General features: G+C 52.8%; 1 protein-coding gene across 3 annotated transcripts in view; it reads right to left on the reverse strand.

Annotated features, from left to right (window-relative positions):
* Positions 1-12,221, reverse strand: part of LOC149335276 (uncharacterized) — a 91,447-nt gene that overhangs the window by 25,756 nt on the left and 53,470 nt on the right. The window contains exon 1 of one of the 3 annotated variants that reach the window (XM_089551942.1): positions 9,277-9,724. The exons of the other annotated variants lie outside the window; for them this stretch is intronic. Coding sequence (XP_089408068.1) covers positions 9,277-9,337 — 61 coding nt within the window. The 5' untranslated portion in view covers positions 9,338-9,724. Of the gene's footprint in view, positions 1-9,276; positions 9,725-12,221 lie in introns of those variants that run through there. 3 annotated transcript variants of the gene reach the window in all.

The following is a 12,221-nucleotide window of genomic DNA, read 5'->3' on the forward strand; positions in this document are numbered from 1 at the left end:
AGAAGCTGCCGATGCGGAGCCGGCGCTGCGTTGAGGGCAGATCGCAGCTTTCCGTGTCGTTGTAAAAGCGAATACGGCGAGTATTTTTTTTTTTACTGACCACCGAAGAAAAGGATACTACAGATTGCTCATTCCACGTATCGCCTGAAACCAAAAAAGACACAAGCAAAAAATTCTATGCCTAGCACAAGCATACGCCAGCGTCAAAGACGCGATGCAGACCATGCGTAAAAGGTGCCAGCACAACCTCGGCTCGTATTCTCGGAAAGGAAGGGGTGCGAACAATACTCAAGTCAATTACCACCACCGGACGCCTCCTGGCTCGCCCGGAAGAGCGTCATCCTAAAGAAAAGGCCCAAAGCACTGTGTACAAAAAATCCTGTTCTCAGTACCCGGCGTTGCAGGTTGGGGCAAGAAAGTATTTCAAGGAAACGATGAAGGAGCACAAAGTTGGTGTCAAAATTAGCGAAGCGCAGTGGCCAAGCACTGCGAGGCATGTGACCACAAGATAGTGACGCAATCATGGTGTGCTGGAAACCAAGCCAAATACGCGCACAAATACGCTTCACTCCTGGCGCGTTCAGCAGATGCCAGAAAATATTAATCGCTGCCTCGGAAACGTTCGCCCTTCCTAGATTTGCAGTTTAGGTTCAGTGAAGTAGTTGCCAAATATATGTGTGTTTAAAAGCCAAGCTAGCTGCAACTCTCCTGCTGCCACAACTTGATGAAGAAACCGAGTAAGGTTGCGGCGTTTTTTTGCAAAAACTCGGTTGGCATTCATTTCTCTCATAAATTTGCATCCGAAATCAACGTCGAACGCTTTCATTTTAATTGCTTAGCTAGGATTAAACGAGATGCCGCATATGAAGAGCTTCGATGCTTGCTTGCTTTGCTTTATTGTGCTTTGCTCTGCTTGCTTGCTTACTTGCTTGGACACGTCGAACCGAGTATAAAATCACTAACCGAGCCTTGCTGAGCACGTCTCAGGTGGTCTGGCCGCACCTAAGCTGAGGAGAGCGACACATATAAGGCCTCTATAAGGTTTCTTCAGGGGCTAAGTGAGCATGTTTCTACTTTTAAAAGAGGCGCTTCTTCGGAATGGTGACACGCCTCTTATGCGCGAGGAAATCAATGGAACTGTGTCATGGTTCAGCCGCGGCTTTTCGACAGAAATCTCCAGAGATCACACTAGGACAAGCTCTGCCTGTAGCCGCTCTTACGAAAGTGTTTCGAGCAGAGTAAGCTTGCTTTAGTCGGCTTGAATTCTTCGTCACAGAAGCGAGCGGTTGCGCTGCGAGCTTATGATCTTGCGGAAAACAGTGGAAGACGACACAGTCGCGGCCGTAGTTATTCGTGGACACGAACGCAGAGTAGTGCCTGTTGAATCTGATTTTGAAGGTCAGCTGACACGCTTTGTACGTCACAACGCACGCAGTACGAGGAACAACGCATGCAGCACGAGAAACAACGCGCGCTGAAAGCGCGCTCGGGTGCGCCGAAGCATCCCCGGCTCCTCAACATGACGTCACGCTGGCCGACATGGACGAGGTTTCCCTCTCCGCTGTTCCCCTCTCCTGCGCTCGCGCGGGGCGCGGGAAATTTAAACATCGCATTTTTAATTGGTGATTGCGCCACTGTTTTAGCCAAAATCGAAAAAATAATTTCACAGACGTGATCAGCAATGACAGTACTTCAAAACCCTAGAAGGTTAGCTGATTCGAAAACCGCCTCAGTATCCCTTTAAGCGCGCTCACTTGTCGACTGCTCCTGCTCAAGATAATGTGGAAGTAATGGAAGTAATTGGACGTTCCAAAGCCCTACTGAAACATTCCAATGTGCCGCTCGTATCTCGTTATGGGAATATAGAGTTCATAAGATACGAAAAAATTAATAGAAATCTATATCTCGTTCGGATGGGGTCCATAAGCTTTCCACATACTTTCCATACGATTTCCATACAGTGTGCGCGACGTCATATGGAGTCCGTATGTTTCCATACCTGCTTCCATATAGTCCATACCGACTGCATAAAATTTTTTATGGAAACGTATGGAATTAAGAAACTCGTGATATTAGAATTTTCAGTAGGGAAGTACGTAGTAAACGATGACTCCGGATTAAATTCGACTACCTGGAGTTTTCTAACATGCATTTACCTTGGACACTACACGGATGCCTTGCTCTTCGTCTCTGGAAACGCGGCCGTCGGGGATCTTATGGAACCAGCTTCTGCGGGCTCATCAGTCGAGCGCCTTAACCACTACGCCAGAGCTGACACTGCGTGATCTCTTTTACCCAGGCATGTACAGTTCAAGAGAAAAAAAAAGAACTAGCACAATGACGTCACCGAAACGGCGACAATCTCAACGCGCGGCTGACGCGGCGCCGTTCTTTGCGAGCGCACCTTGTACTTTTGTTATCGTCGTGTTCGTAACCGCAGCGCCGAGCGTTCCTCTCTGCCGCTCCGGTGGCTTGTCAATAGTGCTAATCTTTTTCACTCGCCACTGAACGTCTCTTTCAGTGGCGCTGCTTCGTACGCAAAGAAATTCTTGGGCCAGCTAAAGTCTGCAGGTCACAAAAATGCATTGTGAGGGCGAACAAGAAAGGACAGTGGTTCCTGCACAAGTGTATAGAGGGTCTTTACGCAAGCACAAACGTGCCCGCCCTCCCTCGACGTGCGCAGAAGCAGGCAGGTGGACGGTTCAACGAGGAGAAGCTGCTACTCCATTCGAATCTTCCTGCTGCGCCAAGCAAGCCTGTCTCGAGGGAAGCGCGCTGCGTGAAGAACACTAGGACGTATGCACTCAAGCTTTGTGTTTTGTTCGCTTCAAGAGCAGGCTTGTGTTTTAGCGGGGAGTTCCGCAAAGGAAAAGTTCAAGGTAGAGGGCCTCTCTGAAATTTTCGAAGAATTGGGTATTTCGGTAGACCCGACCAGAACAAGAGAAGCGATCATGGATTTTATACGGGCGGATGAGGCGACAATCGACGTTGCATAGGAGACGTGGGAGACTATTCTATAGAGAAAAGCGGAGCAATAAAGGCGCCTAGCGATACTACTATCCCAGGGCAGGAGGCGCAAACGCTAGTTTCCGGTAGCGAGGCAATGTCAAGGCGGTGTTTGAACATAAGCAGCGCTCTCAATAGACACGCAAGTAAAAAAAAAATTGCTGCATCGTTCTTATTTGTCTAAGGTATTTGAGCGCTGAAAAGGCGGCCTGCACGGTAAGTGGCACAAACAGAGCAAGGTTTCGGTCACTCGTCGTCACCGACGAGCGCGGCCACTGGAAGCGGTCTCAGGCAGAAAGGCCGCCACCACTGAGGTGAAGCCCCGCACGCACATTATTTTACTATCTCTCTATTGGTACATCGGCCAACTTTGTCCGGAAAGGCGTACATAAAAAAGAAAAGTGCTGAGGCTTGGTGGTCCTCGAAGTGCTTAGGCTTAGGTAGGAGGGTGCCTGTACGTTACCGGAGATACGGACATTTTCTCTGGAGCATAGCAGAAACCACTGAGCCACCGTGGCGGCTCAATATTAAAGGGTTAGAGGAGCCTCTTCAGTGCCGACTTGATGAGAAGTCTACCTGGAGACTTTCTTTTTCAAGTAGAGGGCCTTAGTGATTACGCTCCCATTAGTACGAAGAAATTTACCAAGGCTATTTGTTTACATCGTTAATAGTTCCGGAAACAACGAATGGCTGTTAGTAAAAAGCCAGGCGCCGCATTCCACTGGTTGGCTTCTCTCATAGACGCATAAAAGCGGACCTCCTTCGACAGGCGGCGCCTCAAACGTCTCTTGTCTGGTGTTAGGGTGCTCACAATGAACACGTCGAACCGAAGGCGAGAAGCCGCTGTCGATACTGTTATATTTGTCGATGCTAGAAGCGTGTCCCACCAGGCATCGGGTACAGGATCACCGCCGCAGTGCCGAAGGAGGAAGGAACGTGGGCCGGAGACGGGGAGTAGGGGAAGTGGAGGAAAAACTGTATTCACATATTTACATTATTTACATAGAGCGGGACTGAGAATGGCTCTCAGTGGAAGGGCAACGTCTTCGTCAACCGTAGTCGACTGGAGCTAGCAGGCTTCTCTCGGCCACACTCACGGCCGAGTTAAATATCGTCCGGTTTCCCCAGATCCCTGGCTGGGGAAAAATGGTCGACGAGCACGGTCCAATCGGATGGACCGAAGGGGACCTTCTTGTTACCGCCCACGGCTGGGCAGGTGCGAGCTTGTCCACTCTGTCGCAGCTGGGTCGAAGAGAGGGGGAGATTGCTGACTCATCCAGCCCCGCGGGAAAGGAATCTCCTGAAGTCTTTCAGCAGGGGAATGAACTTGCCTCCCCGCCGATTGCCCAGAACGCGAGTCGGGGACACAGAATTCTTCAATTATCCGCCAGCGTGACGGCGCCGCCAGGTCGCCTCCGCATTCACGGTGGTTGCTCGGACAATAGCTCCTGGGCCTCGCCTGCCTTCGTCGCCGCTGCACTCCGTTCAAGGAATTTCGCTGGGGTTTTGGCTGACAATGGCCCCTGGCATTCCTGCTACACTAATCCGCTGAGGCTCGGAGGGGCATTCCAAGCATCCAACTTCCCATGGTCGTCCCGAGGTTGTCGACCTCGATGAATGTTCACGGTAGCTGCATGATCGGGCCCACGTGGTCCGAGTGGACACAGGTGTGACGGGAACACACAAAGAGAGTTAAGGGGGGGGGGGGGGGGGTAGAAACACAACAGCACGTCCGCCGCCCGAAGAGGTCTCGTAGTGGTTGCAGCCAACGCTGCTGCGCGCAGAGACCTGGAGTTGTGTCCGTTCGGCCTTTGGTCACAGCTGGGCCCAAAGGTTCTTCTTGCTTCGTTGACAGCTGTAACGAGCTCAACCAGCAAAGTCCAAAGCCCAACAAGCAGAAAGCGCCAAACTGACTTCAAGAACCGCCAAGCTGTTTTCGGTCAACAAAATCTCTTTAGAGAAAATGAGCTGTAGCGTGAAATTTACGTCCTCCTCCGAAAGTTGACATGTTTGACCAAACCAGAATACACAGAGCTTGTTTAGCCAAAAGGGAGGAAAATTTCCTAAAATTTTGGGGGGGTGCCGTAGCACGGTTTATGTCACAGAAAGCCACCGCCCGTGAGAACACAAAGGGAAGGTGGAGCTGCTGAACACACATACAAAACAGACAAAATGATTCCCGCTAAAGCAAAAAACAAAATATAAATTTGCATAGCGGATTAACGTCCGTGGAGTCAGGAAAGGGCATTACACGGGAAAGCTTCGGCTGAGGCCATCAGCGTTTCCATTACCTCGCACTTTAGTGCAACGCATGTAAACTGAGTCCGGCAATGCCAAGCTCCGAAATTTCGCTCTCATTTCGCATAGGAGAGTGTAATGAACAAAAGAACAAAAAAAAACAAGCATTAAACTCAATATGAGATTATGCGTCATATCCGCCCCTTGCGCGGCTGCGGTCCGACAGCTGCTTTAGCAGATGAGACATTGCATAATGCTAAGAATTACAGCTTGCATTTCTGTACAGGAGAGTTAAATGAACAAAAGAGACAAGCATTCAACTCAAGACGGGATTATTCCTCGAATCCGTCTGCAAACAGCGTTGCGATCAGAGGAATTTACTGCTTCCTATTTTTCAGCCGCCCCCTACGCGGCCGCGGTCCGATAGCTGCTCTAGCAGGTGCAACAGGACACAAGGCTAGGAATTTCAGCTTGGGACCCTTAACTCTTCCTCGTCCAAGTCTCGCGGTTCTGAAGTTTGGCTGACGCTCAGAAAGCAGAATGCGAGAAGGGAACGGACGAGTGCGAATGCCGTGCCAGCGTATCCGTCTCTCTCGGATCGGGTTCGCGCGTTGCGTTCTCTTGGCTGCTTGTGTTCCCACGGGGCGGGTGCGAACTCTTGAGCACCGAGGTGCCAAATTGGGGCGGCTACGCGGTTCGGATTTCAGTCGAGCAGTCAACAAGAGCCGCACTTTCCCCTTAATTACCTCTTCCCGTCTGGCCACCTCTATACGCTGCCGCTCCGCGGAAACCCTCGCTGTTGGTTTGCGTGGCGCGTCACTAGCCATCGCGGAACCGTCACAGGTTAAGTCGTTGGCGTCCGCCTCATTATCAGTTTGTGATCCAGCCTGCTCTGGCTCACCACTGTGAGAGTTTATCAGGTTTACTGGGTCATGTCTGCCCTCTTCAACCGCGTGCTCTGCTGGCGCGGCGAATTCTGGAGCCTTCGAACTGGTGAGGACCTGCGCAGCATTATCTCCAAAACAAAGGCCTTTTTCTTTGGGCAGCATATCCAAGCGATTTGAGAAAATCGAGGGATACTGCAAAGGCAGGTTTTGGGAGACGGCTGCCTTGGTCAGACGCAGCTCGAGCGGGCTCTCGATCGCGACGCGGGCAGTAAGTTGGTCGTGTTGGATACCTTTCCTATCCTTATACTGGCGGTACAGCAGGCCAGAATGGAGCTGGAAAGGTATGTTCTTCCGTGACACACCTATGTCACTTTGGTGACTCAAGTTTCGTAGAGTCTGGTCTTTCTCTTGCTCAGCGGTGAACGTTTCTCTGTCCACACGAAGGAGTTCGAGAAAGCCATCTGAGTGGGGCAATGCTAGATTCTTTTTCAGTTCCTCACCTAGCCCCAGCTCATCACTTGCGCCTGCTTCGGAAGACTCACTATAGCCTGCACTACTGTCGGTACTCTTTACCCCTGTGCTAGTAGTGAGTAAGTCCTGGGCTGGCTCGTCATTAGGTAGCGCGGAGCCGTCACGGCTTAAGTCGCCGGCGTTCGTCTCACCCACAGTTTGCAATAAAGCCTGCTCTAGCTCATCACCGTGAGAATTTACAGGCTTCGGGCCTACAGGTTCAGGTTTGCCCTCTTCAACCACGTGCTCTGCTGGCGCCGCGACCTCACGAGCCTTCGAAATGGTAAGGACCTTCGCAGCGTTATCTCCAAAACAAAGGCCTTTTTCTTGGGGCAGCATATCCAAGCGATTTGAGAAAATCGAGGGATGCTGCTTAGGCAGGTTTTGGGAGACGGCTGCACCGGTCAGACGCACCTCGAGCGGGCTCTCGATCGCGACGCTGGCAATGGGCAAAGACACGCTGGTTTCAGTGGAGCATAACTCATTTTCGGGTGTTTGGTCGCGAGCGGCTGTCGTTCCCTGATAGTTAAACTGATCATTCTTTCGAGGCAGCGCTGAGGCGCATTCCTCGCTTAGAATAGAACTTGCAGTTGCCGCTTTCAGCGCGCGACTGCTTTCTGGAGGACTACCTTTTTGCGCTGCGCCTACGCCTATCTGGGTTGCAAGGACAATCTGTGCGGCATCGCGCTTTTCAGCTAACGCCGCGCTCTGGCTTGGAGCTCCACAGTCGCTGTCAGGTTTGCCCTCTTCAACTACGTGCTCTGCGGGCGCTGCGAATTCACGAGCCTTCGAAGTGGTAAGGACCTGCGCAGCGTTATCTCTAAAACAAAGGCCCTTTTCTTTGGGCAGCATATCCGAGCGATTTGAGGAAATCGAGTGATGCTGCTTAGGCAGGTTTTGGGAGATGGCTGCCTCGGTCAGACGCACCCCGAGCGGGCTCTCGTTTGCGACGCGGGCAATGGGCAAAGACACGCAGTTTTCATTCACGATTTTAATTTCACTTCGCGCCGAAACCTCCTGATTTAATGTCGAATTCCTCTCGGCGCGCTTCGCCAGTAAATTTTGCAACTACAAACGCATTAAAGCAAGTTGCCTTTCATCGGCTTCCTTGAGACGAAGGCGTTCTTTTTCTATCCTGTCAGCCTCTTCCTTAGCGGCTTCCTTGCGGTAAAGGCGTTCTTTTTCTATCCTGTCAGCCTCCTTTTTAGCGGCTTCCCTGCGGTAAAGGCGTTCTTTTTCTATCCTGTCAGCCTCCTTCTTAGCGGCTTCCTTGCGGCAAAGGCGCTCTTTTTCAACCCTGTCGGCCTCCTCCTTGCGTTCTTTTTCAACCCTAACGGCCTTCTCCTTGCGTTCCCTTTCAACCCTGTCGGCCTCCTCCTTAGCGTTCTTGATTCCCTCCTGAATGACTTCCCAGGTCTCCCAAATTTTGTCACCCTCCTTAGCACCACATTCCTTAATAGCCTCAATCAGCTGCGGCTTTCTGTGACTCTTCCTGGCCTCAATACCCAGCTTTTCACACAGCAACATCAACTCTGGCTTCTTTAGCTTGCTCAAATCCATGGCAACTTCCGAACGAGGACTTTCAATACAAGCTGCTACGTGAAATGCATAAGCGAGCACGTGCAGAAAAACAATCTACAGGAAGTGATAAATTTCCAGAGTTATCAAGCCTGGCAGATTCTTAAAGAAAGTCAAGCGCTCACCACTGCTGAAGCCAGGACCAAGCGTGGAAGATCCCGCCGCTGCCAACCAGTTGATATATTTTGCCGATGCTAGAAGCGCGTCCCACCAGGCATCGGGTCCAGGAGCACCGCCGCAATGCCGAAGGAGGAAGGAACGTGGGCCGGAGACGGGGAGTAGGGGAAGTGAAGGAAAAAACTGTATTCACATAATTACATTATTTACATAGAGCGGGACTGAGAATGGCTCTCAGTGGAAGGGCAACGTCTTCGTCAACCGTAGTCGACTGGAGCTAGCAGGCTTCTCTCGGCCACACTCACGGCCGAGTTAAATATCGTCCGGTTTCCCCAGATCCCTGGCTGGGGAAAAATGGTCGACGAGCACGGTCCAATCGGATGGACCGAAGGGGACCTTCTTGTTACCGCCCACGGCTGGGCAGGTGCGAGCTTGTCCACTCTGTCGCAGCTGGGTCGAAGAGAGGGGGAGATTGCTGACTCATCCAGCCCCGCGGGAAAGGAATCTCCTGAAGTCTTTCAGCAGGGGAATGAACTTGCCTCCCCGCCGATTGCCCAGAACGCGAGTCGGGGACACAGAATTCTTCAATTATCCGCCAGCGTGACGGCGCCGCCAGGTCGCCTCCGCATTCACGGTGGTTGCTCGGACAATAGCTCCTGGGCCTCGCCTGCCTTCGTCGCCGCTGCACTCCGTTCAAGGAATTTCGCTGGGGTTTTGGCTGACAATGGCCCCTGGCATTCCTGCTACACTAATCCGCTGAGGCTCGGAGGGGCATTCCAAGCATCCAACTTCCCATGGTCGTCCCGAGGTTGTCGACCTCGATGAATGTTCACGGTAGCTGCATGATCGGGCCCACGTGGTCCGAGTGGACACAGGTGTGACGGGAACACACAAAGAGAGTTAAGGGGGGGGGGGGGGGTAGAAACACAACAATACTCACCTGAGGTGAACTTCAAAAGCTCCGAGAGCACGAAGCAGGCAAGCAGGATGCATCCGTCCATGCTGCTCAGTGTCGGTCGAACGTATACGAGCAACCTCTCGCAAAAACACCTGACAGCAGAATGAGAGAGAGGCGGTAGGGAGCAAGTAAAGGTGTCTTGCCTTCCTCCAATTGGACAGACAGCGCCCTCAGTAGGACGGCCTGCGAGGTAGTTGATTATATTGTTGCCGGCGATGCTCGTCTAGCGCTTTCATATCTTTTTACTTTCCCTTCTTCCTTCCCCTACTCGCCCGCAGTGGTGATAAGGACTACATTCATGAAAGGCAACTTGCCTGGACATTTCTCTTTCTTATTTTGCTCTTGGCACTGTCTCCCATAAGAGTTGTCTGGAGAAATGGAACGAAAGGAAAGGTGAAATAGTGATTGGTTTGGTTTGGTTTATTGGGGTTTAACGTCCCAAAGCGACATATGAGGGACGCCGTAGTGGAGGGCTTCGGAAATTTCGATCATGAGAAACTCACGTTGAAAGAAATCAATATATCTCTGTGAGCAATATATATCTCTATAGGAGCGTACCTCAACAGCTTTGTTAAGGACGGGACGACACAAAAGGCCACTCGACTGAGTCTGGTTTCGTTGGTGCTGACCATCACTGCTTTCCGAATCGCTGTATGGTTCCATTGGCGAGGGAGGCAGGCAGTGAGAGGGAGAGCAGACAAACATTGCACAGCCCATACGCAGATGTCCTGGCCCATAGCTGTAGTAAAAGTGCCCGGCTTTTCTCGCCTATCTGATAACAAATGCGTGCCGCTCTATCGCAGTGTCACGCTATTGTTGGACGAGCATGACGTTAGATATAGCGGACCTCCACGATTGCCGACAAGTACAACTCACGGTCAGCCGTTGTTTTTCTCAGGGTGTCGGTCAGTCACCGACCTGCACCCTGTGGGAATCCTGGCTTTCCGCCGTCGCCTTTGCGCGGCTCTGCCGGCCTACCGCGTTGTTTCTCCTCTTTCCCTTGCTCCCGCCTCAGGCGGTGGAGAGGCGGCTGGGTGACTAATCACTGTCATTTAGCCACAGCTCCGCCCCGGCTCCCCAAGGGCCTTTGCCATTGGCGCCTTTTGGCGGGAATTTGGGACCCGCTTTGGGCGGCCGCGCGCTGCGCGACCGTCCGAGCGGGGCCCAGAGAGAGAGATCCCTCCGAGACAGCGTAAGGTGCGTACGCAACTGTTTTGTCCGTGCCGGCCTTTGCCGTTCGGACCAGTGCATACTCGAGCTCGCCCGCACGTGTCCTCTGACCTGCAGCGGCTCGAGCCTGTCCAGCGGGGTCCAGCGACCTCCGACAGGCGTACATTGCGTTGTTTGCCCACTCTCTCTCGCAACCGGCCCAACGGTCGTCACGAGAGAGAGATCACAGCACTGCCGCGGGGACATTCTCCTGCAGCGGCGTGCTAGCGGCGCGCATTGCTCGAGTCGCTTCGTGCGCGCAGCGGAGCCTTGCTCCTCGCGCGCCCCCGGGACGGGGTGACTATTGAGTGTGTGTGTACTGCTGAAGGACGACGTGAATAAACGTCTCCTTTGTGAGCTTGGAGGCCTATTTCTTTGCGGCGAATCACTCTCCTCCCAGCGGAGGTTGAGTGCGCCGCATCGGTGTCCCAGTGTGTGTTGTTAGAGACGGGGCCACAGCCACAATCCCACCGCTGGAACCCGTGTTAGGAACGGGCCACAATCCCCTTGTTGGAACCAGTGTTAAAGATGGGGCTTCTATCCCACCGCTGGAACCAGAGTTGAAGACGGAGGGGTCCTGGAGATGACTAACTCGTTTAGCCCCACAGGTACCGGCTCCGAATGACGTTGTCGGACTGCGCTATCGAGGAAACTGTACAAAAGGGTTTATTCTACATATTTACAGATGAGAATCGAATCGAATCGAATGCAATTGCTCCGATCACACAACAACATCCCGTTAAATACGGTTCGCGTTCCCCAGATCCCTGACTGGGGAACTTGGTTCGAATAACGTTGTCCAATCGGATGGGCCATTCATGACGCTGGCGGTACCACCCACGGCACGGGGCGGTGCTGAAGCTCTCTCACAGCTCGGGGGATGAGAAGGGGAAGACAGTCATCAAACACAGATGCGTCACCTTGACCACTGCTGCAAGTTTTCTGTGCGTTGCCTCCGTGGGAAAGCAGAATCCCGCAGTCTCCTCGCAGGTGGTTGAACCTTCTCGAACTCCCCCGCCGGATGGCCGAAGCACGAGACCCATTCGACACAGCGTCTTTCAATTAGCAGCCTCGCTCAGCGTGACCCTGCGTAGCATCATCCAGTCCGGTGACCCGAAGGCCGACTCGGCCAACGTATACCGCTGCTTTCGCCGTGCTTCCTGTGCATCTCTGCTTCCAGCGTTGCTGCTGCTGTCGCAAGTTCTCGCCGCATCTTTGCCTAACGACGACACTCGTCTGACAGTAATTTCTCCCAGGCCCGTGGGAGACAGCGTCCTTCGATCGGTTCGGATGTTCGGTGATTTGGAGAGCAACAACCCCGTCCGTCGTCGTCTATGCTTCTGCCGCCGGCGCCAGGCCTCGTCATATCCCTTGCTTTGCGATGAGTCACACCCGGCTCTCAGGACCATGTTGTCCACTCTTAACAGTGTGTGGTGACGGCTGATCGGGGCCCTTGGCTCGCGCGAAGCTCGAACCCGCGGTGGGTGGTGGCCTGTGTCCACTTAGAAATCCACAACCCTTCCGGCCGTTTCTGGGACACGTTTGTTTGTTTGTTTTTTTTTGCAGGCAGGGCGGGCTCGGCAGCCCTACGGTATAGTGCCTAGAATATATTCTAGGCACTATACCAACGGCCCCTCTGGGGCCCGTATTCTGGCAGTGACTACCAACTAGCCGTGTCCACTTTGGCATGTGAAGATTAACTGCTTTGTAAGAAATTT

Source organism: Amblyomma mixtum, chromosome 7 (assembly GCF_055824585.1).
Source record: "Amblyomma mixtum isolate Tamu chromosome 7, ASM5582458v1, whole genome shotgun sequence".
Classification (NCBI taxonomy): Eukaryota; Metazoa; Arthropoda; class Arachnida; order Ixodida; family Ixodidae; genus Amblyomma; species Amblyomma mixtum.